The following is a 27,911-nucleotide window of genomic DNA, read 5'->3' as shown; positions in this document are numbered from 1 at the left end:
ATTCCAGTGTGGCAGAGGGGCTGACCTGGGAGCAACCAGGGGCTCTGCTCCCTCCATCAGTCTCCCAAGGGCTGACTTACAAGTCAGCAAGGGCCTTAGGGGCCAGGGGGGTTGTCCTGTCTGGGTGAGGAAGCACTCAGAGAGGAAGCTTTGTGAAAAGGAAAGGGAAAATACTTCTAAGTGCTTTATCCAGGGCAGCTTTGGGAGGCAGGTTGCTGTGGATCGTAGAGGTTGGACCCTCCAGGTGATATCACCAAGGTAGTTTTAACTGCTGGATGGTTTCAGGAACTGGGGAGCCGTGGCAGCATATCTGGAGTGCCTGGAGCTCCCATCAGTGTCTGTGGGAGCACTGTGTGTGCAGGGAGCTTTCAGCATCATACTTCACTGGAAATGCTTGCATGCTCATCCAAGAGCATCTGCAGGCATGGGGCAGGGTCTCTGGCACTTTGCCCCTATGTGGAGGGTGTAAAGCCTTTACATCCTGGCTGTTTTCTAGCTCTGACCCAATGCCAGCCTCCCTAAGTCGGCTGTGGGATCACAGCTGCAGCGTTGCTTTTACTCTGGAACAACCGTTGGAGTGTTGCTGTGTGGTGTTTAACAGCCACCACATTCCACCCCAGAGGCGGTTGCATTCCAGTTGCAATGAAGCAATGCCCTGCCTGTGATTTGCTTTTAATCAGATCCGGCTGGGTGTCAGGCACTGTGGGGCATCAGGAGGAAAGATGATGTGGCCCTGTCTCTGCTATCACTGCTTAGTCTTTAACCCTTTCTCTCTGGGAACAAACTTCAGGCTTGACTCTGCCAGACACACATATGAAACCATGCCACAGAAACACAGCGCCTGCTGCAGAAGGCTAAAGGCCAGCCTTCCTGACCTTGTGTTGCCAGGGTGAAGCCTGGATGGGACCCATTCCAGCTCTGTAGGCCAGGCAATCAGCTCCTCCCCATGAAACCCGCTCTCTCCTGACTCATCACTTTTCTGCCTGTTTGGCTGTAGTCAACAAGTTGGCTATGATTCCTTGTTGAGCTAGGATCCACTTTTGTGCCCTGTTTACCTTATGGTGGGGGTTGTTTCTTCTTCAAAACTGGCATAGCCCATTGCTTCCAAGTTTTTGGGGTACTGGGCAGATCTCATGGTTCAATGACTCTGGCCTGGATCAGCTGCTGGGCATTCTAATCCTGTAACCTCCTCCCAGTCAGGGAGGCACTGTGCCCCTACCCCTGCCCACCCAGGGCGGTAGTATCTGTCAGCAATGAGGATGGTGAGTGTGTGACAGCTTTACCTAACCAGTGTGGGTCTCTCAGCTCCAATTGCAGAGACTCAGGTGGTTTAGAGACAGAGGCCATGGGTTCCATCCCTATCACTGGCACGCAGGTTGTCTGGGTTTGGTGGAGCCTTTGGTGGGATGTTTTCCTCCAGTCCCTGCAGCTTGCAAGACATCCCAACATGGCAGCTGCCAGGATGGCCTCTGCATATGCTGCATCTGCAGAGCCCCTAGCTTGAGCTTCCTTTGAAGAGCTCCTGCTGTCCTTCCTCTCCTGGAGAGCAGGTCAAAAGGTTGCTCACTCCCCAGATGGGAAAGGCTGTTCTCTGTTTTAATCCATGAGCAAAGTCATGAGGCACCTGGCAAGGGCATTGGTATCTCTGCATCAAAGTGGTCTGGGCATGAGCCTGGCCATGCTTGAGTTCAAGTCCACTCAGTTTTTATGCTGTACTCACCACTGGGACATCCGGGCACCCTTCAGGAGCACAGTGAGGAATGTGGCCATCATTGTTATATATGGGTCCTTCCTCTCCCTGCAGTGGAAATGCCCTCCTGGGGGAAGTTTGCCCCTTTTCCTAGGATCTTCTGAGCATGTTGCCTAATTGCTTCTCAGCTGTTGCATTGTCAGAGCAGTGGCAGTGCCCTTCTCTCCCTGGTTTTTACCCAGGGTGTGTTACAGGGTGTTCTTGGTGTTGCAGATTGTGTTCCTTGTAGTTGTGGGTGAGGTTTGTAGCGGTGGTGATTTTGGGGTTTCCTTTGATTAATGATTGCATATCAATGCAGGGGACTAGATTTAATAGCCTAGGAGGCCCCTTCCCATCCTATATCCTCATAAGCAGCAGCTGGCAGAGGGTGACAGACAGATGTTGTCTTGTTGCCTGGTGCCCCATTTTGCAGGTGAGGAAACTCAGGCACAAAAGACGTGACTTTTCCCAAATTTATGCATCATAACAGTTGCATGACTGGGCACAAAATCCAGGTGTCCTGACTCCCAGGCTTTCTTCTTAACCATGTGCAGGCTTTTCTTCCTCCCCGAAGGGGAACATGGCAAGCAGAAATGTCTTGAGGAAGCTGGGGGTTTGCACTCTGCCTGCAGCCAGATGAGTTGACTCAGAATTGCCTGTGAAAGGTGAGAAGGAAAACCCTGGCAGAGGTGTGTCAGGAGGTATTTTGGGAAGGGCAGGGTAGGGAGCTGGCAGCCGCGGTGATGGGAACCAGTGGAGCTGTGGGTGTTCATTGTCGTGTTCAATCAGGGGAGCACAGGGCTTCTGGCAGTGACTGGGGAGTGTTAGTCACCTTCTGCCTCTGGAGCCAGTAGCTGAGGAGGGGGATTGGAGGAAGGGTGTGCGACTGGAGCAGAATTCAGACAGCCCCTGCCCAAGCCAGTGTGAGGGGCCAGGTCATGATGTTCATTGATGGTTTTAGGTGCCTCAGTTTTTGGGGCTACAGAAGGAGCCCACAATGCCTGAACCCCAGAATTACCAGGGGGAAACTCAGCTTTCTGTTGAGGTACCCGCTCAGCATGGCTGGAGGGGCATGGACCTGGTGTACTCAGCACAGCAACCCTTATGGGCCTTTCTCCCCACAAACCACCTCAGTGCCCCATGGGCTTGTCCCTGTGCTTCCCCCTGCAGTGGCCCCAAGGACTTGCCTGGCCAGAGTCCTTAGTCTGGCTTTTGCCCTTGTACTGGCTCAGTCCCATGGTAAAAGGGGTGTCAGGTCTGTCCTGTGGGAGGAAGAGAGATGCACAGTGAGTGGTGCCTGGTGTTTATAGGGGAGTGTGGTGTTCAGTCACTGACAAACACCATCAGCGGCCTTGCCCATCAGTCTGCATGGGGCTTTACCCCATCTGGGCTGCATCCTGTCCAGCTGGACAGTTTGTTTTACCAGCTGAAGCCTACTGATCCAGATGTTTGAGCTGAAGGACCTGTCTGTTCTCTGTCATTTGTACCCTGGGAGCATATCAGGAAGCCAGTGGGTGTGTGGGGGCATGAAGGTTACTGCTGCCCAGTGGACACAGCAATTGCTAGCATTCAGTTTTCCATGAGTTCACATGTAACTCACCAGGTCTGTCACATGCCTTCCAAAGAGCAGCTTCAGGGGCTTGGTCTGGGGCCTTCCTACTCTGATGCCGTCATTCTGTCTATTCCTCTTAGCCCAGTTGCATTGTTGCCCATGTGACCCTCCCTGACCCCCTACAGGTATGCCCGTACTGGTTATACAATGCTTCTGTGTGCAATTCCCATGCCTTTCTCAGCTGTGATGGGTACTGAGGGCTTGAGCGCAGGGCAGCTTCCCTTCCTTGTTGTTGAGACTGGCACAGGTAGAGCAAGTGTGTGGGGTCCTACAGGGCGTGATGTGGAAGTGCTCTAGACCTACTCTAGATGGCTTGCTGTTCAGTGCTCATGACCTTAACCCTGTTGATCGGGAGGCAACCCTGGGTTAGGGCAGGGCTTGGGGATGCCATCGGGGGGGTAAGGGGGGGGTAAATATCTCTTATGCTTGGATCCTAGCTACCCTAACTGCTCTCCCTCTTCTTTTCCCCAGGCCTACTCGCAAGATGCCTACTTGAAGGGCAATGAACCATATGCCGGAGGGGCCCAGAGCATCCCAGAGCCACCTCCTGTCTGTTACCCTCGGAAGACCTACCCATTCCAGTCCAGGCCACCACACCGGGAGGTGATGGTAGCAGAGCCCTTGCAGGGGCAGCAAGCAGACAGCAGGCCCTTCCGCCCCTCATCCTCGGGCCCATCTTCGCCCCTGCACAGCACATCACTCACGAGCCCCACCCCCAGCTTGTGGAACGAGGCTAGGAGTGAAACCCCTCGTGAGTTTGGCAGCACTCACTCCAGCCCAGCCCACCGCACTGAGGAGATCCAGTATGGAATGACCCAGCAGAGGGCAGGGATGCCACTGGGGAGGCCTGCCCCAGCTCCTGGTACCTTCTTGCATGTCTCCAGCAGTAGTTGCCAGGGTCCCCTAGCCCCCTCTTTGCCAGAGAGGTATGGTGTCCCTCCTGCTTCCTCCATGACCAATCATACATGCTACGGGGTCCCCAAGCACCTCCTGGAGCATCGGACTCACTGCGGGTTCAAGGATGCCTGTGATACTAGTGTGGTGGCTGCTGGCATGGGCCGACCCTCCTGGGAGGGTTCGGGTGGCACCAAGGCTGTCAGCAGGCTGGAGTGCCAGCAGGCGCTCTCCAACTGGATTTCCAACCAAGTGCCACGCAGGAGTGCCTCAGAGGATCGGAGGTATGCCATGCCACCCCGCTACCGCAGCATCTCGCAAGATCGCCTGGGAGATGCCCCGGCACCCAGAGGGTGGCCTCACAGTGCCTCTCAAGACACCCTGCTACAGCCCAGCCATGACAGCTGGGCTTGCCGGGCGAGGTCTGATAACTACCTGGTGAGGTATGGGCGCTCCATGGAAGCACTGGAGCAGAGTGCACTGGTATCTCCACGGCTGGACCAGTGCGTATGGCCTCCAGAGAAATTTTACAGGCCCAACCATGGGCAGGTTGTCCAAACTCAGCCTAGCCAGCCGAGTTCATATGCCCCTTCTTCCTCCTCCTCAAGAGAAGCTCCTCCCATGCACGTGCAGAAACATCCCTCCCAGCCCAACCTCCAGAGCGTGGATGACTCGGGGTACATCGGTTACAGGAGCTACAGTCCTTCCTTCCAGCGCAGGACTGGCTTGCTCCATGCGCTCTCCTTCAGGGACCCTACCTTTGGTGGCCTTCCAACCTTTAGTATATCACAGAGGCAAGGAAACCAACCAGCACCTTATACAGATAGATCCACGCCAGGGTTGTCCATGTCACTGCCAGCTGCTGCCCCCCCTCGCCCAGACCCCACCTCTGGCAGTGGGCTGGAAATCCCCAAGGACCAAAGATCGACCAGCCATGAGAGCAGTGCAAGGCCTCTTGAGCCATCCCCACCTCAGGGGATGGAGCGGCTGCAGCCTGAGGCAGAGGAGAAAAAGGAGGAGGTCATCCTCAGGCAAAAGCCACCCACTGGACGCAAGATGCCACCTCCCTTGAGGCAGATGAACTTTGTCTTTCCTGATGACATGAAGGAAACGGACATTTGTGACCCACCGGTGAGCAGCAAAGGAGAAATGCAGGTAGCGGAGCGGCCTGCCCGGCGGGTAGCACCATTGGCAGCACCAGAAGACTCTTTGGCATCCATTCCATTTATAGGTGAGTGGGAGCTGTGCCTCACCTGGCTCTTTGGTAATGCAGTTGGGGTCCCCCCTAGCATACTCACTGTATCTCAGGGAGCCAGGGGGAAGAGTGCCTCTGAAAGCCCAACCCTGGGGCTACCTTGGGTGGTAGGGGGATAAGCCACAATAATTGAGGGTAATGGAAGTCCAGGATCAGGAGGAAGATACAGGCCACAATGTGTTGGGCTGATGGCCCCTGAGATGTTCGGATCGTACCCAGAGGAGTGTGCAGCAAGAGCATTGCATGTGCAGGAGATGAGTGGGGAGAAGGGTTTTCCATCCACCTGCTGGGGTAAGCCAAGGAAACACTATGAAGCATCCTTTTGGTCGAGGGGTCAAGCCACTGGGCTCCTGTAGGCTTTGACATGCAAATGGCCTCTTCCCAGTGGATCTGTGTATCCTGGTAGCGGCAGGCACTAGGCTTGGAATGCTCTGCCTCCCATCCAGGCATCATCTGATTTTTCCTGATAGCTCTTACCCAGTACTGCCCAGTTCTATGTGCTGTGGCACACCTACATCCTTGAGAGCAGTGTGGCTATTGGTGGAAGCTGGCCTTTTTTCTTGCCTGTTAAAAGTGCCTTACTGGAAGGTCCAGAGGCTGTCTTCCTCTGCTGAGCTGCTGCTAAGCAGAGAGTGTGTCCTTCGCTGCCGTACCTGTGCTTCTTCCATGAACCTGAGAGTCCTACCTCTACAGGGCCAGGCCATCTCCTGTCCCTAGAATAGATTCTGCAGAGGCCGCCACTCAGAGGACCCGTGCATGCACTGTTGGCTTTGCTGAAGTGGGCATATTTCTGCTAGGGCCTGAGCTAAGACATTCCCTCCCCCCCCCGCTTTGCATCAGTGATAGAGCCAGTGTCACTTCTCCTGCTACGGCTCCATTCAAACCGAAGGTGCATGAGTAATATGTGCGGCACCCGCCTGGGCAGGGCAGAGATGTGGTTAGCAAGGGCCGTTGCCTCCCAGGCCGCACTTCCCAGCAGTCATTCTTTCCAGCCATAGCTTGACAAGGAGACTTGGCAAGGTCTTCCCTGGCCAGCAGCAGAGCCTGGCTTTCCATGCAGTCACAGCATGGGAGCATCTTCTAGCCAATGGCCTCTGCCCATCAGGACCTAGAGAAGGGAGGGGATCAGAGCAGCCCAATGGCCTGACTGTGGAGCCACCCCAGCCTGAGGAGAGGTAGCACCGGGCTCAAAAGGAAAAGCTGAGGAGTTGGTTGCTGCAGAGTCCCTGCTGTCCTGCACACACCTACCTGTAACCTCCCCATGCCTGCTCTCCATGGTTCCTTTTTCATGCTTAACCACCACTCTCATAGCTGGCAGGAGAGTTCATGAACTGGAATTTCCCCTTGTCTTGTATTGCAGAAGCACATAGGAGCTGCAACCCGGGTCTGGGGTCCGTACTGCTGGGTGTTGTGTAGACACAGTGAAAGGGTTCCTGCCCCAAGGAACTTACAAGAGAGACATGAGTGGAGAAGGGAAACAGGCACAGATAGGGGAAGCTACTTAACCAGGGTCATTTCAGTGTCAGCGTTGGGACTGGAACCAGGCCAGTGCCTCTCCCCTCTACTGTGGGATCCTGTGCTAACCAGGACAGAGGCTCTCTGAGCAGGCTGAAGCAAAGAGGTGTTTCCAGTGGGGAGCAGGATGGGACAGAAAGAGACTGCAGGGCACAGGCAGCTCCGGCTGGGGGCTGTCACCATTTTGGACATCACCTGGCCTGGGCAGGCCCCACTGCTTTGGGGAATGCAGTGTGTAGCTCTGGGATGGACCAGTGGTCCTGCTGGGACTCAAAGCCAGAGGTTCCTGGTTAGAGGGTCTTGCCCCTCTGCTCAGGTTCAGATCGATCACCATATTTGGGATCAGGAAGGAATTGTACCTGATGATCTCATTGATACAGACTCTGAAGGTTTTTGCCTGCTTCTGTAGGCAGGGCATAACTCTACTTGGGATCTCTTTAGCATTTTTTAACAACACTTTACAGCAGTAGGACACTGGCTGCCGTGGTCCCCCTGCTTAACCAGTGGCAGGCTAGGGTGTCAGGTCTTGTGTTATGTCAGGATTGATAGTAGTTCTACTATGAGCTTAGATTATGGATTTGTGTAGGATGGTTTTGATAGGGATGATCCTGCCTCACTCAGGCAGGGGGTTGAACTGGATGACCTATGAAGGTCCCTTTCAGCCCTACTTCTCTGTGATTCTATGATTTTCCCAACACCTGGGCTGTGCAGAACCAAGGTCCTGGGGGAAGAGGTTGATCTTCCTCTGCCTGCCTTCCAGCTCTCACCCCCCTCATGAAACCTTCGTGCTGTGATGTCCCACCTCATGTAGCTCAGCCAGGCCTGTACCCAGTGGCCAGGGGTAGCCTGGGCCTGCAGGCATTAGGCTGCTCAGTGCCAGGCTCTCTCAGCCCACCGGGTACCATGCCTTCTGCTGTTTTTCCCTATGATGTCCTCAGATGATGGCATGGCCTTTCTCCCTGGTACATACTGTCTCCTGCACAGAGGAGACCCTGGGTCTCACAGCACAATGGGAGCTTTGGCACTCTGCTGCCTGAGATGCACATGGGCTGGCACAGCGAGGATCCCTTGTTCTCCCTGCATCCCTCTTCAGCCTGACCATTGTTTGTCCTCCAACTTGGACCTCCTTTGTTCTTACCCTCTCTGTGGAGGGGGCCACCTCATCAGAGTGCTGGGGGCACGAGATTGCCCAGGCACACAAAAGCCTCCTTTTTAACCACAGTACAGCTGCAGTGACTCAGGGGCTTTCCTCATCCTCCTCACCCTCTCTCTGTGCGGTGTGGGCTTTGCCAGCACCCTCTCTTTATATCCCATCCCCTGTCCGGCTCTGCAGCAAGCAGCATTTATATATACCTAAAACCTGATGGGCTAGCAGCGAGCTCCCAGCACCAGCTCTATGGACTTTGGTGCCCATGGGTTTCCTCTTCCCAGTGAGTTGGCACGCAGTTGTTAGAGCAGGGGAGTTATATGAGCTGTAGCAAGACCAGGTCCCAGGGGTGGCCATTACAACCCCTGGAGGCCAAGGCATTCCTGCTCCACTTGGCTTCTTGGGGTACTCTCCCTTTTCTACCTTGCATGCCATACGTTGATGTAACTTATAATAGTTAGGTAGGCTGCCCCAGGATCCCAAATTAAGCCTGGGATCAGTCACACCCCTCTGGAGCTAAATCATGGCTCTCTTGGCCCTATCCATGCCTTAGGGCACAAGCTGCTTTAGGGGTGATATTTGCGGCCTCCATCCTCCCCTCTGGTCATGTCCATTCCTCACAGATGGTATCTGGTATCACTTTGGGATGGATGCCTGGCCCCAACAGCACCTGGCTCCCTTAGGCCTCAAACCTTTGTGGGGGCTTCAGCCTTCCCGGCTTTGGCCCCTTTTCTCTGGCTGTGCCCCCTCAGCCTAGGCCCACTGCCTTGGACCCTGGTCTCTTGTTCTCAACGCGCAGGCTGTCCCTCTCAGTTCTTGCCCGCCCCCTGTCCCTGTCTCTGGCTCTCAGGGCACATCCTCTGGCCTTCTCAGCTCTCACCTGCCCCCTGCCTCTTGCTCTCATGGTGCAGGCTCTGGCTTTCTCAGCTCAAGCATATCCCATATCTCTCACTTTTGAGGCACAGACTCTGGCCCTCTTGGCTCTAGTTCGCTAGACTCCCCCTCTCCATCTCACTAACTCTCCTTCTTCCCTTTGCAGGTCTTGAAACCCCATGTGCCCCAAGAACCCTGTTACACTGTCTCCAATCCTCCCCTACAGCCACAATCTGCCCCCCCCCCCCCCCCCCAGTGTTAAACTTAACTGTAACACAAATATAAGCGAACTGCTTCCAAACTAAAATTTAGTTCCACTCAGGGTCGTTCCTGCCTGGGGCAGTGGGTCAGACCTGATGATTTGTTTAGGTCCCTTCCGGCCCTAAGCACTATGAAACTATAGGGTCAGTGCTTCCATTCCAAGCCATAGTTCCCCCTTAGCACTCTCCATCCAGCTCCTCTGGGTAGCTTGAATGTCTGTGGGCTGGTTTCCTGAAGAACATCTCTCCCAGGAGCTCCCTTCCCTGCAGCCTGAAGGGCCAGACTGCCTTCTTTGCCTTAGGCATCTGTCTTGTATACCTCTAAGCACCACCCCTTCCAGTCAGGTGGCTCCTCAACCATTTACAGGGGTTTCCCCTTTGCAAAATGGCAAGCCTACCCTCTTCTGCAGCCCAACATGGCAAGCTTAGCCCAGTACACTCTGCACTTAAAGTGACAGGAGTCACTTTGGCTTCCTGTCATGCAGCCCTAAGACAGAGAACAAGTAGTCCAGTCCTGGTTCCTACTGCCCCAGAGAGCAATGTCATCTGTTCTATACTGCATGGCAGCACCGTGTCTTGGGGGTCCCCTTAGCATCAGCTCAGGGGGTTCCTAGACCAGATGGACTGGTTCTTCCCAGGAGCTGTATAGGGAATTGTGTAGGGAGTGGATTAGGGAGAGTGCAGGAGCTGGAAAGGGCACAGCCTGCATTCATTAGGAGCTGCTGGAGGGGTCTTGGAAATACTGGGTCCTCAGCTGCTCTAGATCTCAGGCCCTGCAGTCCCAGCATCCTGTAACATGAGGCCTTGGGGTCCTTGGAGCATGTTAGGGCTGCACAAAGTTCCCACAGGAACCATTGGCAGGGAGGCATCTGCCCCTCTCTACCTGGGTCTTTGCTGCATGGTTCTGCTGCGCTCTTCACTGCCTCTAGCTCTATGGTTTCATGGTTTTCCCCTCTCTTCCAGATGAGCCAACAAGCCCCAGCATTGACCTGAAGGCAAAGCACATCCCTGCCTCCTCTGTTGTATCCAGTGCTATGAACTCTGCCCCTGCCAACACCACCAGCCCCTCCTCACCCGCCTTCACCTTCGCTGTCAGCCGGCATTACTCCCAGGACTGTAGTAAGTATCCTTTCCCTCTGCCTGCACCCCCCCACCCCCTCCCAACTTTCCCCCATCTTTGCCTGGGGACGTGATCAGGCATTCACACAAGGGGGCCTGACCAAATCCTCCTGCAGCAACAACAGGGTGGTGTTAAGGGAGCAGAATGCAAGGTGTATCTTGAAGGAAGCCCCCTGCCAGGGGAGGACCCATAAGACTGTAGTACAGCCTACCTAAGAGGGGTGGTAGTGCCATTGCTAGATCCATGCAAAACATCTGGAAATTTTTTGTCAGGTTTTGGCCTGGATGGTCCCATTAGAAAGGCCCCTGCCTGGAAGAGGGGCACTCGGCTACGTCTGGGCTCCCCGGGTCTGTAAAAAAAACTCTACTGTGAGGGAGAGTGTGCGGGCCGTGAGGGCATTGTCAAGGCTGCTATGAATTACTCTCCTCTGGTTTGCACTAGTTTCCTGCTGCCCCGCTGCTTGGAACTTGAGCTAGCCCATCTCCTTTGTGTCTTAGTGTCCCATCTTCCCAAGGCATCCTGCAGCCAGGATTGTTGGGTTGTTGTCAGTTGAGCCCATCAGCATCCTGTTTGCATGGATTCCCTGCAGGAGACAAAGAACTTCATCCAGTTTTAAGGGCTCAAACCTATTTCCATACCTGTGTAAAGCCTGCGCTACTCCATTGACTTCCCTGAGGTTATCCCGCACCCCCAGATTGACGCCAATAACAATGGGAGGACAATCAGGCCTTACATATATTCATGAAAATTTGTAAATCAGTGGTTAGTGGCCTTTTTAGGCTGTGGGCCAAAGCGACCCCATTCAGGTCAGAGGCAGATAGATGAATGGGTACTAGGATCCAGCCTCTGCTGTCTCTGAAGCCCCGCCAGGGAATGCTGAGGAAGCCCCTGCTTCCACCCCCATCAAATGGCTCTGCGGGCTGGATCAGGCTTGCAGACCCTAGGTTGCTTACCCCTGTTCTAATCTAGCTGTGAGACACCCAGGCTGTGCTAGCTCTTAGGGCAGCACAGGTACAGCACACTGTAGGCATCTCCTTTCTGCCCAGTACCAGCAGAAGTAATGAGTATGTCCCCTCTGAACAAAAATTTTCCCACTCGCAGGGCTGAGAGTTCTGGGCTGCCTTGCACACCCCAACTCAGGTCAGTTTTGGGATGCAAAGTAGGGCTCTGAATGTCCACTAAGCTCAAGGCACTCCTGGGGCCTGCTGGTATGGGCCTGTGCGTGAGGGATGGGATGTGGACTACATTATCTTTCCATGCATATCTCCTCCAGCCTTGCTTCGTCATGTTGCAGACTGGGAAACTGATGTGCAGAGAGGAAGTGACTGGCATTGTAGAAATGTTAGGCTGGGAGGGATCTCAGAGATTTAGTCCAACCCCCTGTCCTGAGCTGGGATCACCCCTGGGGAACCTGCATCTAACCTGCTCCTAGAAACCTCCACAGCCTCTTGGGAGCTGGCTGTAGCCCTGCCCTGCCCTTCCAAACAGAAAGCTTCTCTTGACATGTAACCTATATTACCTCTTCTTGTTCCTCCCCCAATAGACTTGGGGATCAGTTGATCACTGTCCTATGTGTAACCAGCTTTTACATATTGGAAGGTTGTTGTTATCCTGCTTCCCTCCCCCCCCCCCCCCCCCCCCGACACATTCCCTCCTTCCTGATTCTTTTTCTGCGCAGACTAAACAAACCCGGATCCTTCAACCTTTCCTTTCTAACCCTCTTATCATCCTTGCTGCTCTGCTTTGGGCTCTCTCCAGCTTGCTTAAAGTCATGTAGCAAAACACCAGCAGAGCCCAGAACAGGAACGTAGGGCCCCTGATTTCCACTCAGATCACTTTTTCTCCAAGAGATGGGTAAGGAACTGAGGTGTCCAGTTCCCCAGCCCTCAGTACTACCTCCTGAGCTAATCCATTTTTGGTGCTAGTAAAGTCCAGACCAGGTAGTGAGAGTTTCTCTTTCTGTCTCTCTCCCCTTCTTGGGAGAGAACTGCATGTCTCTGTAACGAGCGCCCTTTTCTCTTTTGTTTCATCCCAGGTAGCATCAAAGCCAGCCGCCGCTCCTCCTACCTCCTGGCCATCACAACAGAGCGCTCTAAGTCATGTGATGATGGTCTCAACACGTTTCGCGATGAAGGGAAGATCCTAAGGTAAGGCTTGCCCCTCACCAGCTGGGGAGGCTAGCAAGCAAACAGCTCCGACCCCTCACAGGGACATTTCTGCCCTGTCCTCGTGCTTTGCAAGCATCAGGGTGTCAACCCTTGTCCAGCAGCTGCATTATGAGAGCAAGAGAGCTTAGTTCTTCCTGCAGCCCCGGCTCTTGGCCAGTGGTTGATTTGATGGGTCAGTAACATGATCCCTTACAGCAAGGAGGGAGACAGAGAGCCAGGCTAATCTACCAAGGTGTGAAGCTAAATACTGTACTTGATAGATGTGTTGCCACTCCATATCCCAGAATCCCTTATGCTGTGACCCACACTGGAGTTTGCCCTCATGGCTTGATGGAGGTGGCAGGTCACTTTGGAAAGATCAGGCTGCAGTGACTCACTGGAGGCCTCTCAGAGAACCAGCAGCAGAGCTGGGACCTCCCAAATGCCATCCTTCCTGCAGGCCATGTTGAGCATCTAAATCTAAGCTGATGCAAGGGGCTTTACAAGAGAACCATGTAAACCAGCCCCTTGCTGTGATGCCAACTATGGGGATGCTTTATTCCCTCTCTCTGGGGCAAAAGCAGAGCTGCTTACAGATACATGGCCATCGGGCAGAGCTGCATCTGTAGAGCTCCGTATACTGGCTGTGTCTGCCTTTGATAGTCCCAGCACAAAACTTGGGGTAGAAGCCAGGTGTCCTGAGTCCCCCACACTGGTCATAACCACAGCGACTTGCTTCTGTAGCTGCCCAAATCCCAAGAGAAGTCAGGGCTGAGACAAGAGGAGTCAGGGCTGAGGGCAAGGGGATGACAGACCCTCATTTGGGGAAACACTTTTCTCCCCTCCCACCTGTGTGCCACCTGCCACATGCTCACTGGTGTCTGCTTTCCTTCCAGGAGGATGCCAAGCCGGGTGCCCAGCCTCCGCATGCTGAGGAGTTTTTTCACTGATGGGGTAGGTGCGAACTCTGAAGACCAGTGTTTGGTGGGGAGTTGAGGGGTGATCTTCCATTGTGTGTGCTGCCAGAATGAAGTCTTCCAAGGATGGGCTTTCACTCAGCCTCCAGCTGGGCATTGGGAGAAGAAACCCTGCCATGTCATTGGGTGAGCAGCCTGTCTGCTCCCTGTGGCCATTGTACTATGCTCCTTGCTGCCTCTTGAGGCTATCACACTGCTCTGTAATGCCTCCTGCAGCATCATTGCAGTCCTGGTGCTCAGGTGTTTCATGGAGAGCTGTTTATCCCAGTCAGCAAAGGCATGGGTTGGGTACCCATAGGTGGGCAAAGGCTAGCACTGGCTCAACAGGGAAGTAGAGAGGGCCAAATGGCACTGATGTCAATGGAGCCATAGATGCTGACACCAACAGAAAATCTGGCCCGATGAAAGCCTTTCAACCTGCACCTTGCGTCATGCTCAGGGGTGGAGCCGGCAGATCTGCTGGGCCTATGCCCTCTGTGAAGTTGTGCAAGTCATTGCAGTCTTAATTTGGTGGCATTTGATGCTTACTTTGCATAGGTGTGAGTGACAGCTCCCAGCCCAGGTCAGTGTGGAATCTGTCCCACAGACTCTTGGCTGCTATAATGGGAGAATCACAGTTGTCTCTGAAGCCCTTTGAGCCCCCAGGTTGGGCCCAGTGGTGCCCCACCCTGGTGCAGATTCACCTCACACAGCTTGAGCTGCATGAGTGTCCATGGCCTGCCCTGGTGCTGCATCATGGTCCTCACATGAGGGAGTTGTACTGGGGCAGCCACAGCTGTGGGACAGGCTACTAAGTGTTGCCTGGTGTTGCATAGGTATTATAGGGTGTACCTGAGAGACGGAGCTCTTCGCCACTGAAACCCCTGTGCCTGACAGGGTGAGCGAGGAGAGAATCAGGACCTAGAGCTAAATGTTACCTCCCTACCATCACCTAGACTGTAGTGGCTGGTTTCATAGTACCCATGATGACCAAGCACCCATCTCTGCATTCTCTTCTCCCCTGCAGTCTCTGGACAGCCTTGGCACGTCTGAAGACACGAGATCAAAGAGACATTCAACCTCTGACCTCTCGGACGTGACTTTCAGTGATGTGAGGAAAGAGGGCTGGCTCCACTACAAACAGATCCTCACCAAAAAGGGGAAGGTGTGTACTTGCTGGACAGCAGTCCCAGACCACAGGGAGGGTGCTGGGCATGGTGAAGTGGAGGAGGGAAGCCCCTTTGTGCAGATATTTATGGGCTTTCTTAAAAAAACCGTAGTCTCTATCCCCTCCCACCTGGGACTCCCAGAGTGTTTTGTAGACATAAATGAACCAAGCCATGTAGCACCCAGGTTCAGGCTGGCAGCTGTCATGGAAACCGAGGCGTGGCAAGGTAAGGTCACAGGTCAAGGTCAATACTGGAGACAGGATTAGAACCTAGCAGCCCTGCTTACCACAAGGTTGTGCCTCCCTTGCAGATCCCCGAAGAGAACCCAGGAGTCCTGTGCCCTTAGTATTCCTGCTTTAACCACTAGACCTCAGCCTCATTGCAGAGCTGGGGATAGAACCCAGGAGTCCTGACTCCCAGAGTGTCCCAAGAAAATCTCCTTTTTGCCTGACTCTTCCTTTGTGTTAGCCCAGGTGAAAAGAGAGAAGAGGAGGGCATCCATTGTGAAATTTAGCCTGGTGAAGGGAGCCAGGGGGCAGGGGGAAAGGAATGATGAGTGGTGATGAAGGCAGTTTCCCATGGCAGCATGTTCACTAGTGCCAGCACCTCACAGGTAGCAAACCCCAGGAGACTGTGCTGTGCTATGATCACATGAAGCTTGGTCTGTGATACTTCCCAAAAGGTGAGGGTCTCAATGCTGTGAAATCAAGCAGGGCTAGAAGTGGGGGTAAGCACCAGGAGGAAGGGTTTGTAGAGGGGAGCTGAAAGAATCTGGACCCTGAGCTATAGGGATAGGGAGGGTGGGGCTGTAGAACAGCCAGGGAGATTCAGCCCAGTGAGTGATGGCTGTCATGATGGCAGAGCATCCCTGGGCTTACAGGGGCAGAGACTGGAGACCTCCTGTGGTCTCTCAGTATCCTCAGGGGCCCTGGATGCACAGCACAGAGGAACATAAAGCATAGGTCTTGGGACCTGGTGCAATGGGGTTATCCAGGAGACAAAGGCATGGGAACAGAGCCCTTCCCCCACTACTCCCCAAAACTTTGCCTTTCTGGAAACTGCGGTGAGCCCAGCCCGGGAGATCAACCCTGCAGCCTTTAATTGGCTGTGAATAATTGATAGGGCGATTACCACGGCAGCATCCAGGCAGGGGCTGGCATCTGTCTTAAGAGCCGGGTGTGGTGCAGGGGTAGGCTTTTTTCCAGGAAGCCTTTGGCTTTCACACTTTGTGTGAGAATGCAGCAGTGCTGGGGGTTAGATTGAGATGGAAGCCCCCTGAGCAGATCCTGCCTCTCGTTCACAGGGCCAGAGATTCAAGGAGGCGGGAGGGCTGGACCCCTGCTTAGAGATCATAGTTCCCCTCCTATCAATGGAAAACCAAAGACGTGGGGGAAGAATCTGAGAGAAGGGCTAGGCAGTTCCTGGTGGAATCCTGCAGGATCCCCTTGTACTCTCAGCCCCCAAGATGGATGCTGGAGAGAGAACAGTGTGATGACCACGTTGTCTGGGCTGGTTTCTAGAGAAGGGGGTTCTGTGCTGCGAGTGTTATGCTCATGGTGCTGCTGCTGTCTGCCTCTGAATACACACTTGGAAAGCGACCTGCCTTGGCTGGGATTCATAGCAGCTGGGCCTAGGTTGAGGATGCAGTTTGTACCTGCGTGAAGTTTCTGGGGTTATACAGCTGGCAGTGCTCTGAGCCCATGCCTACATCTGGGCTCAGCATCATTGCCCCAAGTGCCTTGCGGGCCTGGGAGTGCAGGCATAGGAGGCACTGCCCAGCATCTACCCTAGGCCAAGGTAGGCAGTTGGCAAGGCCAGGTTCAGGGCAGTTCCTGAGAGTCAGTAGGGAGCTAGGGCTGGCCCTGCCATGAAGCTGAGTAGCGTGGTGCCTGGGTCAGTGCTAGGGCCTGTGCCAAGGCTGGTGGCAGTGTCCTGTGTCCCAATCTGGCTAAAGAGGAGTCTATCTCTGAGCTGGCACTCACCGCCTTTCCCTTCTATCTGCAGAAAGTTGGTGGGGGCATCCGGCAGTGGAAGCGCGTCTTCGCCGTTCTCCGCGCCCACTCCCTCTACCTCTGCAAGGACAGGCGGGAGGCCGTGGCCTACGCCGCGCCCCAAGGTGAGGAGGAGCAGCCAATCAGCATCCGAGCGTGCCTGGTGGACATTTCCTACAGCGAGACCAAGAGGAAGCACGTCTTCCGGCTGACGACCGCTGACTTCTGTGAATATCTCTTTCAGGCAGAGGATCGGGACGACATGCTGGCCTGGATCAAAGTCATCAGGGAGAATAGCAAGGCTGAGGGCGAGGTGAGAGCCAGCATGGGGCTCCTGGATGTCTCCAGGCCTCTGGCTCCTCATAGATGCCCCTGCTGGCGCTAACCTCCTTGGGTCTCTCCAACTATTTGCCTTCCACTGCTCGCCCTAGCACAGGGCTGGCCAAGGCAGCCTGTAGTTGTCCAGCCAAAAGGAGTGGCCTGCAGGGACCCCAAGTCCTGTGCTGTGCTCTGCTTTGCTCCTGAGTTGGAGGGTTGTGCAGGGACTCTGGATACCATGCTCCACTCCTTCCTAAACAGCTAGCCCCCTGCTGTGTGCTGGGAGCAGGAGCACACTTGCGCCACGCAACTGCATCAAAGAATGGAAAGGCTCAGGCTCCTTTGTCACAAATCCTGTTGGGGAACCCTGTTTTTCATGGCGGGGGCCTCTCCATTCCCATCATTTTGTCCCCTCCTTGCTCCACGTGTGGCTCTTTCTCCCTCCATAGCAGGCAGTGACAGCAGGGCTGGGTGGTGTGTGTGTTGGAGAGGGAGAGGTTAGCAGAAGGCAGCAGTATGCAGAGGCAGAAGCCATAGATCCCAGGCTGCTTTCTCAGAACCCCTCTCCTGCTACCTCATGTTACTCAGGGGACAGATTTAAGCAGGCCAGGGGGTCAGATGAGCTGCTGTGTCCCCCAGTGCCCTCCTGCACTGCTCTGTACACCCTTAAGCTTCAGTCCCTGGGTGTCAAGAGGGCCTGACCTCTGTCCCTTGGAAGACAGATGCTGGAGATCTTGCTTCCTTGGCACTGAGCTGCGCTTCTATCTGGACATGACGCTGGTGATTTCACTAGTGTAGGGTGACCTCTGCCAGTTAGAGGAATAACAGCTTGCAGTTCCAGGCCACATGCAAGGTGCCTTCTATAAAGGCCGGGCTGTTATAGTGAATCCCATCTGATTGCTCGCTGTGCAGTCCCATTTCCAGAGCAGCCCTGCCCCTTGCCTTAGGCACAACAGTGTGATTGGAGAGGATGGAGGTTCAGGCCATAGCCTGGGGGGCAGGAGATGCCAGAGTGGGTTCGGCAGGGCCTGTGAATAGCCACATGCAATCAGGCACTTGGCCTGCTCTCCCAGCAGGAGTTGGCTGTGAGTTCCCTTAAATTATAGAGAAGATTCAGCCTGGTTCTAGCTACACTGTAGGCCTGTGCCTTGGACCTAGCTGTGCCTAACTAGGCTCGCTGTAAGCATGGGAGCTGCTGTATGGTCCTGCCTGGCTGTAGGTGCCCTGTTAGTTTTGGGAGCTTCACTGAGATCCATGCTCAGCCATAGGTGCTCTGTAGGCAAGATTGCTGCCCTGAGGTCCATGCCCAGTAGTTGGCATGCAGCAGGCACAGAAAGTGCCCTGAGGTCAGTGCCTGGCTATAAGCACCCTGTAGGCATGGGAGCTGGCCCAAGGTCTGTACCCAGCTGTAGGCGTGTTACAGGTATAGGAATTCTGTTGAGGTCTGTGCTCAGCTGAAGATGCCCTGTAGGTGTGAAAGTTGGTCTGAAGTCCATAGCCAGATGTAGACACGTTGTACATGTGGGAGCTGGCCTAAGATTTATGTCCAGCTGTAGGTGCCTCCTGTGCTGAGGCCCATACCTGGCTGTAGGCACACTGTAGGTGTGGGAGTTGCTCTGAGGCAGGTGCTTGGTTGCAAGGGCCTTCTGTGTGGCAGCTGCTTTGTAGGCATACTGTAGCCATGAGAGCTACCCTAATATCAATGCCTGGCTGTAGGTGCCGTGGAGGTATGAGATCTGCCCCACAATCCATGCTCAGCTAAGGCATGCTGCAGGCATGGAAACTGCACCACAGTATGAGTCTGGCTGTAGGCCTGGGAGTTACCTGAGATCTGTGCCCATCTGTAGGCATGATGTAGGTGTGGAAGCTCCCCTGAGGTCCATGCTGTGCTATATACACTCTGTCACTGTGGGAGCTGCTCTGAATTCCATACCTAGATCTAGGCACACTCTAGATGTTGGAACTACTCTGCGATCTGTGCCCAGCTGTAGGTGCCCTGTAGATGTGCGAGCTGCCCCATGGTCCATGGTTGGCTGTAGGCATGCTGCAAGCATAGGAGCTGCTACAAGGTCTGTGCAAGCATTTAGGGATGCTATAGGTGCAGGAGCTGTTCCAGGTCTATGCCCAGATGTAGGCATGGGAGCTGCCCTATGATCTGTGCCCAAATGTAAGTGCCTTGTACATGAGGGAGCTGTGCTGAGGTCCATGCCCCAGTGTAAGCATTCTGTGGGTATGAGAACTGTCCTGAGATCTGTGTCTGGTTGTAAGTATGGTCTAGGTGTAAAAGCTTCCTTTAGGTCTGTGCCCAGCTGTAGGCACAGTCTAAGCATGGGAGCAGCCCTGAGGTGCATGCCCAGCTGTAGCCATCCTGTAAGCGTGAGAACTGTTCTGGGGTCTTTGCCTGGCTGTAGACATGCTGTAGGTATGTGAGCTGTCCTGAGGTGTGAGATCTGTCCCTGGCTGTAGGCACTCTGTAAGTTTGGGAGCTGTGCTAAGGTCCATGCCTGGCTGCAGGCACAATACAGGTGTGGGAGCTTCACTGAGGTCTGTACCAGGCAGTAGACATGCTGTAGGTGTGGGAGCTGGCTCAGAGTCTGGGCTTGGCTCTAGGCATACTATAGGAGTGGGAGATTCCCTTATATTTGTGCCTATCTGTAGGCATGTGGTAGGTTTGGGAGGTGTCCTGATACTGGTTCCTTGCTCTAGGTAAACTGTAGGCTTGGGAACTGCCCTGAATTTGAATTTTGCTTATGCCCTTCAGGTGTGGGAGTTCCACTGAGCCCTGTGCCTGACTGTAGGCATGCTGTAGGCACAGAACCTGCCTTGAGATGTATGTCCTGTTGTAGAGGTTCCTTATAGGTGTAGGAGCTACTCTGAGGTCTGTGCCTAGCTGTAGGCACACTGTAGACATGGGAGTTGCCCTGAGGTGTGTGCCTGGCTGTTGGGGCACCATAGTTGTGGGAACTGCTCTGAGGACCATGTGTAGCTGTAGGCAAACTATAGCCACTGGAGCTGCCTGAGATACATGCCTAGTGGCTGGTGTGCTATAAGCATGGAACTACTCTGTGTTCCATGCTAGGTGGTAGGCATGCAGTAGATGTGGGAGCTGCCCTGAGATCTATGCCCAGCAGTATGCTGTATGTGTGAGGATTTCCCCAAAGCCCAAGCCAGATGGTAGGTGCTCTGTAGACATGGGGGAGACCATAATGTCTCTGGTGTGCGATAGGTGTAGGAGCCATGCTGAGGTCTGCTTGGCTTTGGGCATGCTGTAGTCTTGGGAGGTGCCCTGAGATCTGTTCCTTTCTCTAAGGAAACTATGGGCTTGGGAGCTGCCCTGTGTTTGTGCCAAGTTATAGGTGCCATCTAGGCATGGGAGTTCTGCTGATGTCCTTACACAGGTGTAGGCATATAGGAGGCATGGGAGCTGCCCTGTGGTTTGTGCTGAGCTGTAGGCATGCTGTAGGTATGGGATCTGTTCTATGATCTGTGCCCAGCTATAGGTGCCCTGTAGGTGCATTGTAGGTCTGGGAGTTGCCCTGACTAGCTGTAGATCTGTGACTAGCTGTAGATACACTGCAGTCATGGGAGCTTCCCCATGATCAGTGCCTTGCTGAGGGTACCTGGTAGTTATAGGAGGTACTCTGGGGTCCATGTCTAGCTCTAGGCATTGTGGAGGCATGGGAGCTGCCCTGAGATTTGTTCCCAGCTGTAGGCACACTGTAGGCTTGGGAGCTGCCCCGTTATCTGTTCCTATGTGCATAGGTATGAGGTGCGTAGGTGCTGGGTAGGTGAGAGAGCTGTCCTATGGTCTGTACCCAGCTGTAGGCACACAATTGATGTAGGACATTTCCTGAGATCTAGGTCTGCCTGTAGGCATTCTGTCAGCTTGGGAGGTGACTCAAAGCCATCCCTGACTCTAGGCAAACTGTAGGTGTGGGAATACCCTGAGTTCATGCCCAGATTTAGGCACCCTTTAGGCGTAGTTCTGCTGAGGTTCATGCCCAGCTGTAGACATGCTGTAGGTGTGAAAGGTGCTCTATGGTCTGTGCCTGGCTGTAGGAGCTCTCTAGGTGTGGGAGCTGTCCCATGGTCCATGACTGGCCATAGGCATGGTGGAAACATAGCAGCTGCCCTGAGATTTGTTTCTGGCTGCAAGCATACTGTAGGCATGGAGAGTTGCCTCAGGTTCCCTGTCTAGCTGGAGGCATGCTGTAGGTATGGAAGCTGACCTAAGGTCCATTCCTGGCTGATCCAAGACATGGGAGCTGGCCCAAGGCCTGTGCCAGGCTGTAGGCACACTGTAGATGTGGGAGCTTCCATGGGATCTATGCCAGCCTGTAGGCACCCTGTAGGCTTGGGAGATGACCTGTGGTCCATCCTTGGCTCTAGGCAATTGACTTTACAGACAGCTACCCTGAGTCCATACCTGGCTTTAGGCAGCTTTCCATGTAGGGGTTCTGCTAACATCTGTGCCCAGCTGTAGACATACTGGAGATGTGGGAGCTGCCCTGTGGTCTGTGCCCAGCTATATTCACACTGTAGGCATGGGAGCTGCCCTATGATCTATGTCCAGGTGTAGGTGCCATATGGACATGGGAGCTCTGCTGAAGTCCATGTCCAGCTGTAGGTACCCTGTAGGTGTGGGAGCTGCTTTGAGATCCATGCCCAGCTGTAGACATGCTGTAGGTCTGGGAACTGCTCTGTGGTTGTGCTTGGCTATAGATACCTTGTAGACATTGGAGTATACCTGGCTGCAGGTTCTCTGTAAACATGGAAGCTGCCTTGTGGTCTATGCCTGGTTGTAGGCATGCTGTAGGCATGGTAGCTGCCCTATTATCTGTGCTCAGCTGTAGGTACTCTGTAGGCATAGAAGCTGCCCTGAGATCTGGGCTTGGCTGTAGGCATGCTATAAGCATGGGAGTTTTCACATGATCCATACGTAGTTGTAGGTAGCTTCTAAGCATGGGAGCTGCCCTGAGGTGCATACCCAGCTGTAGGCATGCTGCAAGCACAAGAGCTTCTCTGAGGTCCGTGTTTGGCTATAGGCATGCTCAAGACATCTGGATTGTCTTGAGGTCTGTGCCCAGTTGTAGGCCAGCTGTGGGCATAGGAGCTTCCCTGATATCTGTACCTGGCTATCGGCATGCTATAGGTGTGGGAGCTTCCTCAAAGTCTGTGCCCAGCTGTAAGCATGCTGAAAATGTGGGAGTTATCCTAAGGTCTGTGGCTCATTGTAGGCATGCTATAGGCTTGGGAACTGCTCTGAAGTGTGTAGGTGCATACTAGCTCTAGGCATGCTGTAACCATGAGAGCTGCCTTGAACTCCATGCCTGGCTCTGGGTATGCTGTAGGAACTGGAGATGCACCAAAGCCAAGAGCGTACTGAGTTGTATTAGCAGGAGTGTCACTTGGAAATCAAGGGAAGTGATTCTTCCAACCATTCAGCACCGGTGAGGCCTCAGAAGTGTTGTGTCCAGTTTTGGGACTCACTCTTGAAGAAGGATGTGGACAGTTTGGAAAGAGTCTAGTGCAGAGCAGTAAAAATGATTAGGGGCCTGGGAGGCAAGAATTATGAGGAAAGCCTGAAAAAACTAGGGTTAGTTAGTCTGGAGAAGAGAAGCCTGAGGGGGGATTTGATAACACTCTTCAAATACCTGAGGGGCAATTACAGGGAAGATGGAGATGGGCTCTTATCCGTGGCTATAGGTGAAATGACTATGAACAATGGGCCCAAGTGGCAGCAGGGAAAATATTATGAGGGTGGCCAAGCATCGGAACAGGCTACCTCAAGAAACTCTGTAATCTCCATCCTTGGAAGTTTTCAAGAGCATGTTAGACAGAAGCTTGGCTGGGAACGGTTAATCAGTGATGATCCTGCCTTGAGCATGGGGCTGGACTAGGTGACATTGTGAGGTCCCTTCCAGCCCCGCTTTCCTATGATCTTATGATCTGTCCCTGGCTGTAGGCACACTGTAGGGATGGTAGCTTCCCTCAAGGTTTGTGTCTTGCTGTAGGTATTCTGTAGGTGTGGGAGCTGTGCTGAAATCTATGCCTAGCTGTAGGCATGTTGTAATCATGGGAGTTGCCCTGAGACGAATGGCAGCTTTTCCCATGCTATAAGTGTAGGAGATGCCCTGAGCCCTGTGCCCAGCTGTAGGCATGGTAATTACTCTATGGTCTGTGCCCAGCTGTAGGCACAGGAACTGCCCTGAGGTCTGTGCCCAGCTGTATTCACACTGTAGTTGTGGGAGCAGCCCCATGGTCCATGCCTAGCTGTAGGTGCCCTGCAGATGTGGGAGCTGCCCCATGGTCTGTGCCTAGTTGTAGGTGGCTTGTAGGTTTGAGGGTAGCTCTGAGTTCTGTGACTGGCTGTAGGTACGTTGTAGGCATGGGAACTGCACTGAGGCCTGTATCTGGCAGTAGGCACACTGTAAGCATGGGAGCTGCCCTGAGGTACATGCCTAGCTGTAGGAATGCTATAAGCGTGAGAACTGCCCTGAGGTCTGTGCCCAGCTGTAGCCATGCTGTAAGCTTGGGGTTTGCCTAGAGGTCTTTCCCAGCTGCAGGCATGCTGGAGGTGTGAGCTGTCCTGAGGTCTAAGCCTGGTTGTATATACACTGTAGATATGCAAGCTGCTCTAAGTTTCATGCCCAGCTGTGGGCATGATGTAGGCATGGGAGTTGCCCCAGGGTCCATTCCTGGCTTTAATCGTGATGTAGGTTTGGGAGTTACTCTGAAGTCCTTACCTGGCTACAGGCATGTTGTGGGTATGGGGAGGTTTTCCCCAAGGACCGTGTCCAGCTGTTGACACACTGTAGGCATGGAAGCTGCACTGAGGTCTGTGCTTGGCATGCCTGAGGTCTGTAGGGCATGCCTAGCTGTTCATGCCCAGATAGAGGCATCCTCTAGGCATGTGAGTTCCACTGAGGTCCATGACCAACTGTAGACACTGGGGGCATGAGAAATGCCTTGAGGTCTGTGTCCAGATGTAGTTGCCCTGTAGGCATTGGGAGCTGCCATGTAGTCCATGCCCAGTGAAGGCATTGTAGCTGCCCTGAGATTGATGCTCAGCTGTAGGCACTGTAGGCCTGGGAATTGTCCCAAGGTCTGTACCTCGCTATAGGCATGTTGTAGGCATGTCACAGGCATGGAAACTGCCCTGAAGTCTGCCCAGCTGCAAGCATGCTATAGGCATGGGAGCTGGCCCAAGGTCTATGCCTGGCTGTAGTCATACTGTAGGTATGGGAGCTACATTGAGGTCCACGCCTGGCTGTAGGTATGTTGTAGGTTTGGAGGTGTCCTGAGGCCCATCCCTGGCTGTAGGCAGGGGAACTACCTTGAGTTCATGCCTGACTTTAGGTACTTTCTAAGCATGGGAGTTCTGCTGAGATCCATGTCTGGTTGTAGACATGCTGGAGATGTGGGAACTGTCCCGTCGTTTGTGCCCAGCTGTAGGCATGGGAGTTGCTTTATGATCTGTGCCCAGCTGTACGTGCCCTGTAGGTGTGGGAGCTGTGCTGAGGTCCATGCCCAGCTTTAGGCATGCTATAGTTATAGGATCTGCCCCAAAGTCTCTGCCCAGCTGTAAGAACCCTGTAAGCATGGGTCCTGCCCTGAAGTGCAAGCCTGTCCCTAGGCTGGCTGTAAGTGTGGGAACTACCCCATGGTCTATGCCTAGCTGTAGATGTCCTGTAAGTGTGGAAGCTGCTCTCACATCCATGCCTGGCTGTAGACATGCTATAGGCATGGGAGCTGTCCTGATGTCCCTATTCAACTGTAGGCATGCTGTAAGCCCAGGAGCCTCCCTGAGTTTTGTGCCCAGCAATAGGTACACTGTAGGTGTGGGAGCTGCCCTGAGGTCTCTTCCTGGCTGTATGCACACTGTAGGTGGTGGAGTTGCCCTGAGGTCCTTGTCCAACTGTAGGCATGTTGTAGGCATAGGAGCTGCTCTGAGATCCGTGCCTGTCTGTAGAAAAGCTGTGGGTGTAGGAGCTGTCCTGAGGTCTGTCCTCAGCTCTAGGCGTGCTGTAGGTCTGAGAATTACTTTCAGGCCTGTGCCCAGCTGTAGGCACACTGTAGGTGTGGGTGCTGCCCTGATATCTGTCCCCAGCTATAGGCATGGGAGCTGCCTCAGGGTCTGTGCTTGACTGTTGGCGTGCTGTAGGTCTGAGAATTGCTATCAGGTGTGTGCCCAGCTGCAGACATGCTGTAGGCATGGGAACTGCCCTGAGGTCCATGGCCAGCTACGGGCACACTGTATGCTTGGGAGGAACCCTGAGGTCTGTGCCTGCTTGTAGGCATGCTGTAGATGTGGGAGGTGCTCTGAGGTCCATGCCCAGCTGCAGACCGCCTGTAGGCATGGGAGCTGCTATAAGGTCTGTGTTTCACTGTAGGTGCCCTGTAGTTGTGGGAATTGCCCTGAGATCTGTGCCCAGCTGTAGACATGTCTTGCTTGGCTATAGCATACTGTAAGTGTGAGAGCAGCCCCAAGGTCCATTTCCAGTTTTAGGCTCACAGGAGGCGTGGGAGCAGCTCTAAGTTTGGGTTGGCCTTAAGGCCCACAAGGTGTCCTTAGGTCTGAGTGCAAACTAAGACATGCTGTAAGTATAGAAACTGTGTGGTGATCCCTGCCCAATGTGGGGTTACCATGATGGTGTGAGGTGCTGTAAAACCTGTGCCCAGATCGGATGTGCTGTGGGGCTACAGTGTCCCCCACAATTCTGACTCCAGTTCAGGGTACCCTGTAGGGGTGCAAGGTGCTCTCAGTGTCTGCCCATCTTGGGGCAGGCCATAGCGATGCGATGTGCACTATAGCTTATGACCAGCTCGGGCACCTTGTTGGGGTTGTGATATTGGTGTGCACTAAAGAGATGGAAGATGCTGGAAGGTCTGTGCCCACCTTGGGTTGTGCTGTAAGGAGGGGTGAATTTCTGTGGGAACGCTGGAGGATCTCAGTTTAGAACATGCTGTAATTGTCCTCCCACCATGCCATGTGCATCCTCCAGGCATCCTATGTCTCCCCAGCATTGATGAAGAGTAGAAGAGCTAGAAATCCCAGCATCTGAAGGCCTGCTCCCCACCCCATCGTTGCTGTAATGATGCTATAATGGTGTTTGTGGGCAGAAGCCAGTGGTATGAGATGTGCCTCCCCTGTTTCTCAGTGCAGGGGTCCAGGTTCTAGTCCCAGGCTAAGTTGCTTTTAAGGACTGGGCAGTTGAATGGGCACAAAGGATGTTGAAGCCAGGCAGAGAGGGCCATGCCCAGGGAGTGATGCTGATTTCCCAGAGACTGGGCCCTTGGGATACTGGAGTCATGAGGGGTGGAGCTTTGGCTCTGCCTACCAGCACTCCCCTCCTGGAGATGCAGATCTCTGGGAACTCTGTATGTCCTCCAGAGGCAGGGGAAAGCATGAGGTGCCCTGTGGCAGGAATTTTCTGAGGCCGGTGAGATGTTTGTGTGTTCACCCACTGACCCCTGTGGCTGATCAGCACTGGCTCAGCCATGCGAAGCAAGGCTAAGATTTCGATACCAGCAGGGATCTCTGTGATGGGGCATGGACTCAAGAGTGATAGAGCCCCATCAGGGGCCAGGTGCTTCCAGGCTGGACTGCGTTGCAGGCCTAGTGCCCTAAATGTACCGTTCTTTCAGTCCTGCCCGGTCGCAGGAGGCACAAGGGAGGCCATCAACGCTCTCCTCTCATGGACAACAGGTGCCTATCAACAAGGAGCATCGGGGGTCAGAATCTCATGGCTGTTGCGTCTGGGGAGGACCTGCTGGCCCTGGCATGAGGCCTGGTGTAAGGCTCGGCTCATGGATGAGAGAGCGCTCCTTTGGGTCTGACCATGCATCAGATGCTCAAGCTCTCCCCTCCCTCTTGTCTTTGTGCCTCTCCAGGACCCCAGCTTTGCAAGCCAAGCACTTATCAACAAGAAGCTGAACGACTACCGGAAAGTAAAGTAAGGATCCCTGAACCTCTGCCTGGCCTGTCGGGACAGACCATGGCCTAGTGGGTGGAGTGTGAGGCTGGCACTAGGGCCGCCTTAGTGCAAGGGCTAGCTTTGCCACAGACGTCTGCTCATGTGGCCTTGGGCATATTCTTGAGTCTCTCTTGGCCTCTGTTCTCCAGTTCTCCATCTGTGATGGGGGGGAGATCACAGCCCTGGTCCTCAGGGACCTACAAGGGAACTTGGATTAGATACAGACTCTGGCCATCTCCCAGTGATGCCCGGGGCCATGGAGGAACAACACATAGCTGAGTTAAAAGACTTCCATAGATGGGAGCAGCTGTGTTCGTAGCGTTCCCTGGTAGAGAACCACTGAAGAATGCTGGGCTGTCCGAGCAGAGTCGCCGGGGCTCTCTGGCAGGGTTTCCTTTGACAGGTTACTTAACTGCTGCATGACTGCATCCCTGCCTGTGAAATGAGGAAGGCTCTGGGTCTTATGAATCCATCTTAAGCCCAGTCTCTGCCAGAGAAGTGGATTGATGTAAGGCCTTGTCTGAACTGGGGCGGTTCCCTACTGGAGCAGCACTTCTACCGGCTCAGTGCTGAGCTTGACTCAGCTTCCACAGGGCCATTCCAGATTGGGCTCACTACTGTGAGCCAAGGCCTAAGTCATGTCAAGTGCATCCCTGTGCTGAGTCTGCTGGATCAATGCAAGCTTGATTCTCATTAAACCAGGCAGGGGAGTGGTGAGGCCAGGGGACAGGTTATTGGGGCCCAGGTTTTGTAAGAGGGTTGGAGAAGGCTGGGCAGGCAGCTGTGCCTGCCTGTGCTCAAGGAGGTAGAATCTGACTTGTTGTTAACCCAGGCAGAGAGGGACCTTGTGCACCATGCAGGCAGGTCATGGGGATTGCAGCTTTGCATCCCCTGTAGACAGATGCCCCTTAAGGAGGGTTGGACAGCAGGAAACAGTGGCAGACCTGG

The 27,911-nt window shown here is 54.1% G+C and overlaps 1 protein-coding gene across 5 annotated transcripts in view; it reads left to right on the top strand.

The window, feature by feature from the left end:
- Positions 1 to 27,911, top strand: part of ARHGAP23 (Rho GTPase activating protein 23) — a 144,375-nt gene that overhangs the window by 100,399 nt on the left and 16,065 nt on the right. For all 5 annotated transcript variants that reach the window (XM_019482572.2, XM_014603646.3, XM_019482569.2 and 2 more), the window contains 7 exons: positions 3,813 to 5,466; positions 10,249 to 10,404; positions 12,441 to 12,552; positions 13,449 to 13,506; positions 14,536 to 14,673; positions 16,682 to 16,981; positions 26,881 to 26,942. In XM_019482572.2, the coding sequence (XP_019338117.1) occupies positions 3,813 to 5,466; positions 10,249 to 10,404; positions 12,441 to 12,552; positions 13,449 to 13,506; positions 14,536 to 14,673; positions 16,682 to 16,981; positions 26,881 to 26,942 (2,480 nt within the window). The remainder of the gene's footprint in view (positions 1 to 3,812; positions 5,467 to 10,248; positions 10,405 to 12,440; positions 12,553 to 13,448; positions 13,507 to 14,535; positions 14,674 to 16,681; positions 16,982 to 26,880; positions 26,943 to 27,911) is intronic.

Source organism: Alligator mississippiensis, chromosome 4 (genome assembly GCF_030867095.1).
Source record: "Alligator mississippiensis isolate rAllMis1 chromosome 4, rAllMis1, whole genome shotgun sequence".
Classification (NCBI taxonomy): Eukaryota; Metazoa; Chordata; order Crocodylia; family Alligatoridae; genus Alligator; species Alligator mississippiensis.
The sequence above is the reverse complement of the archived record's forward strand: the minus strand, read 5'-3'. Positions and strand labels throughout refer to the sequence as shown.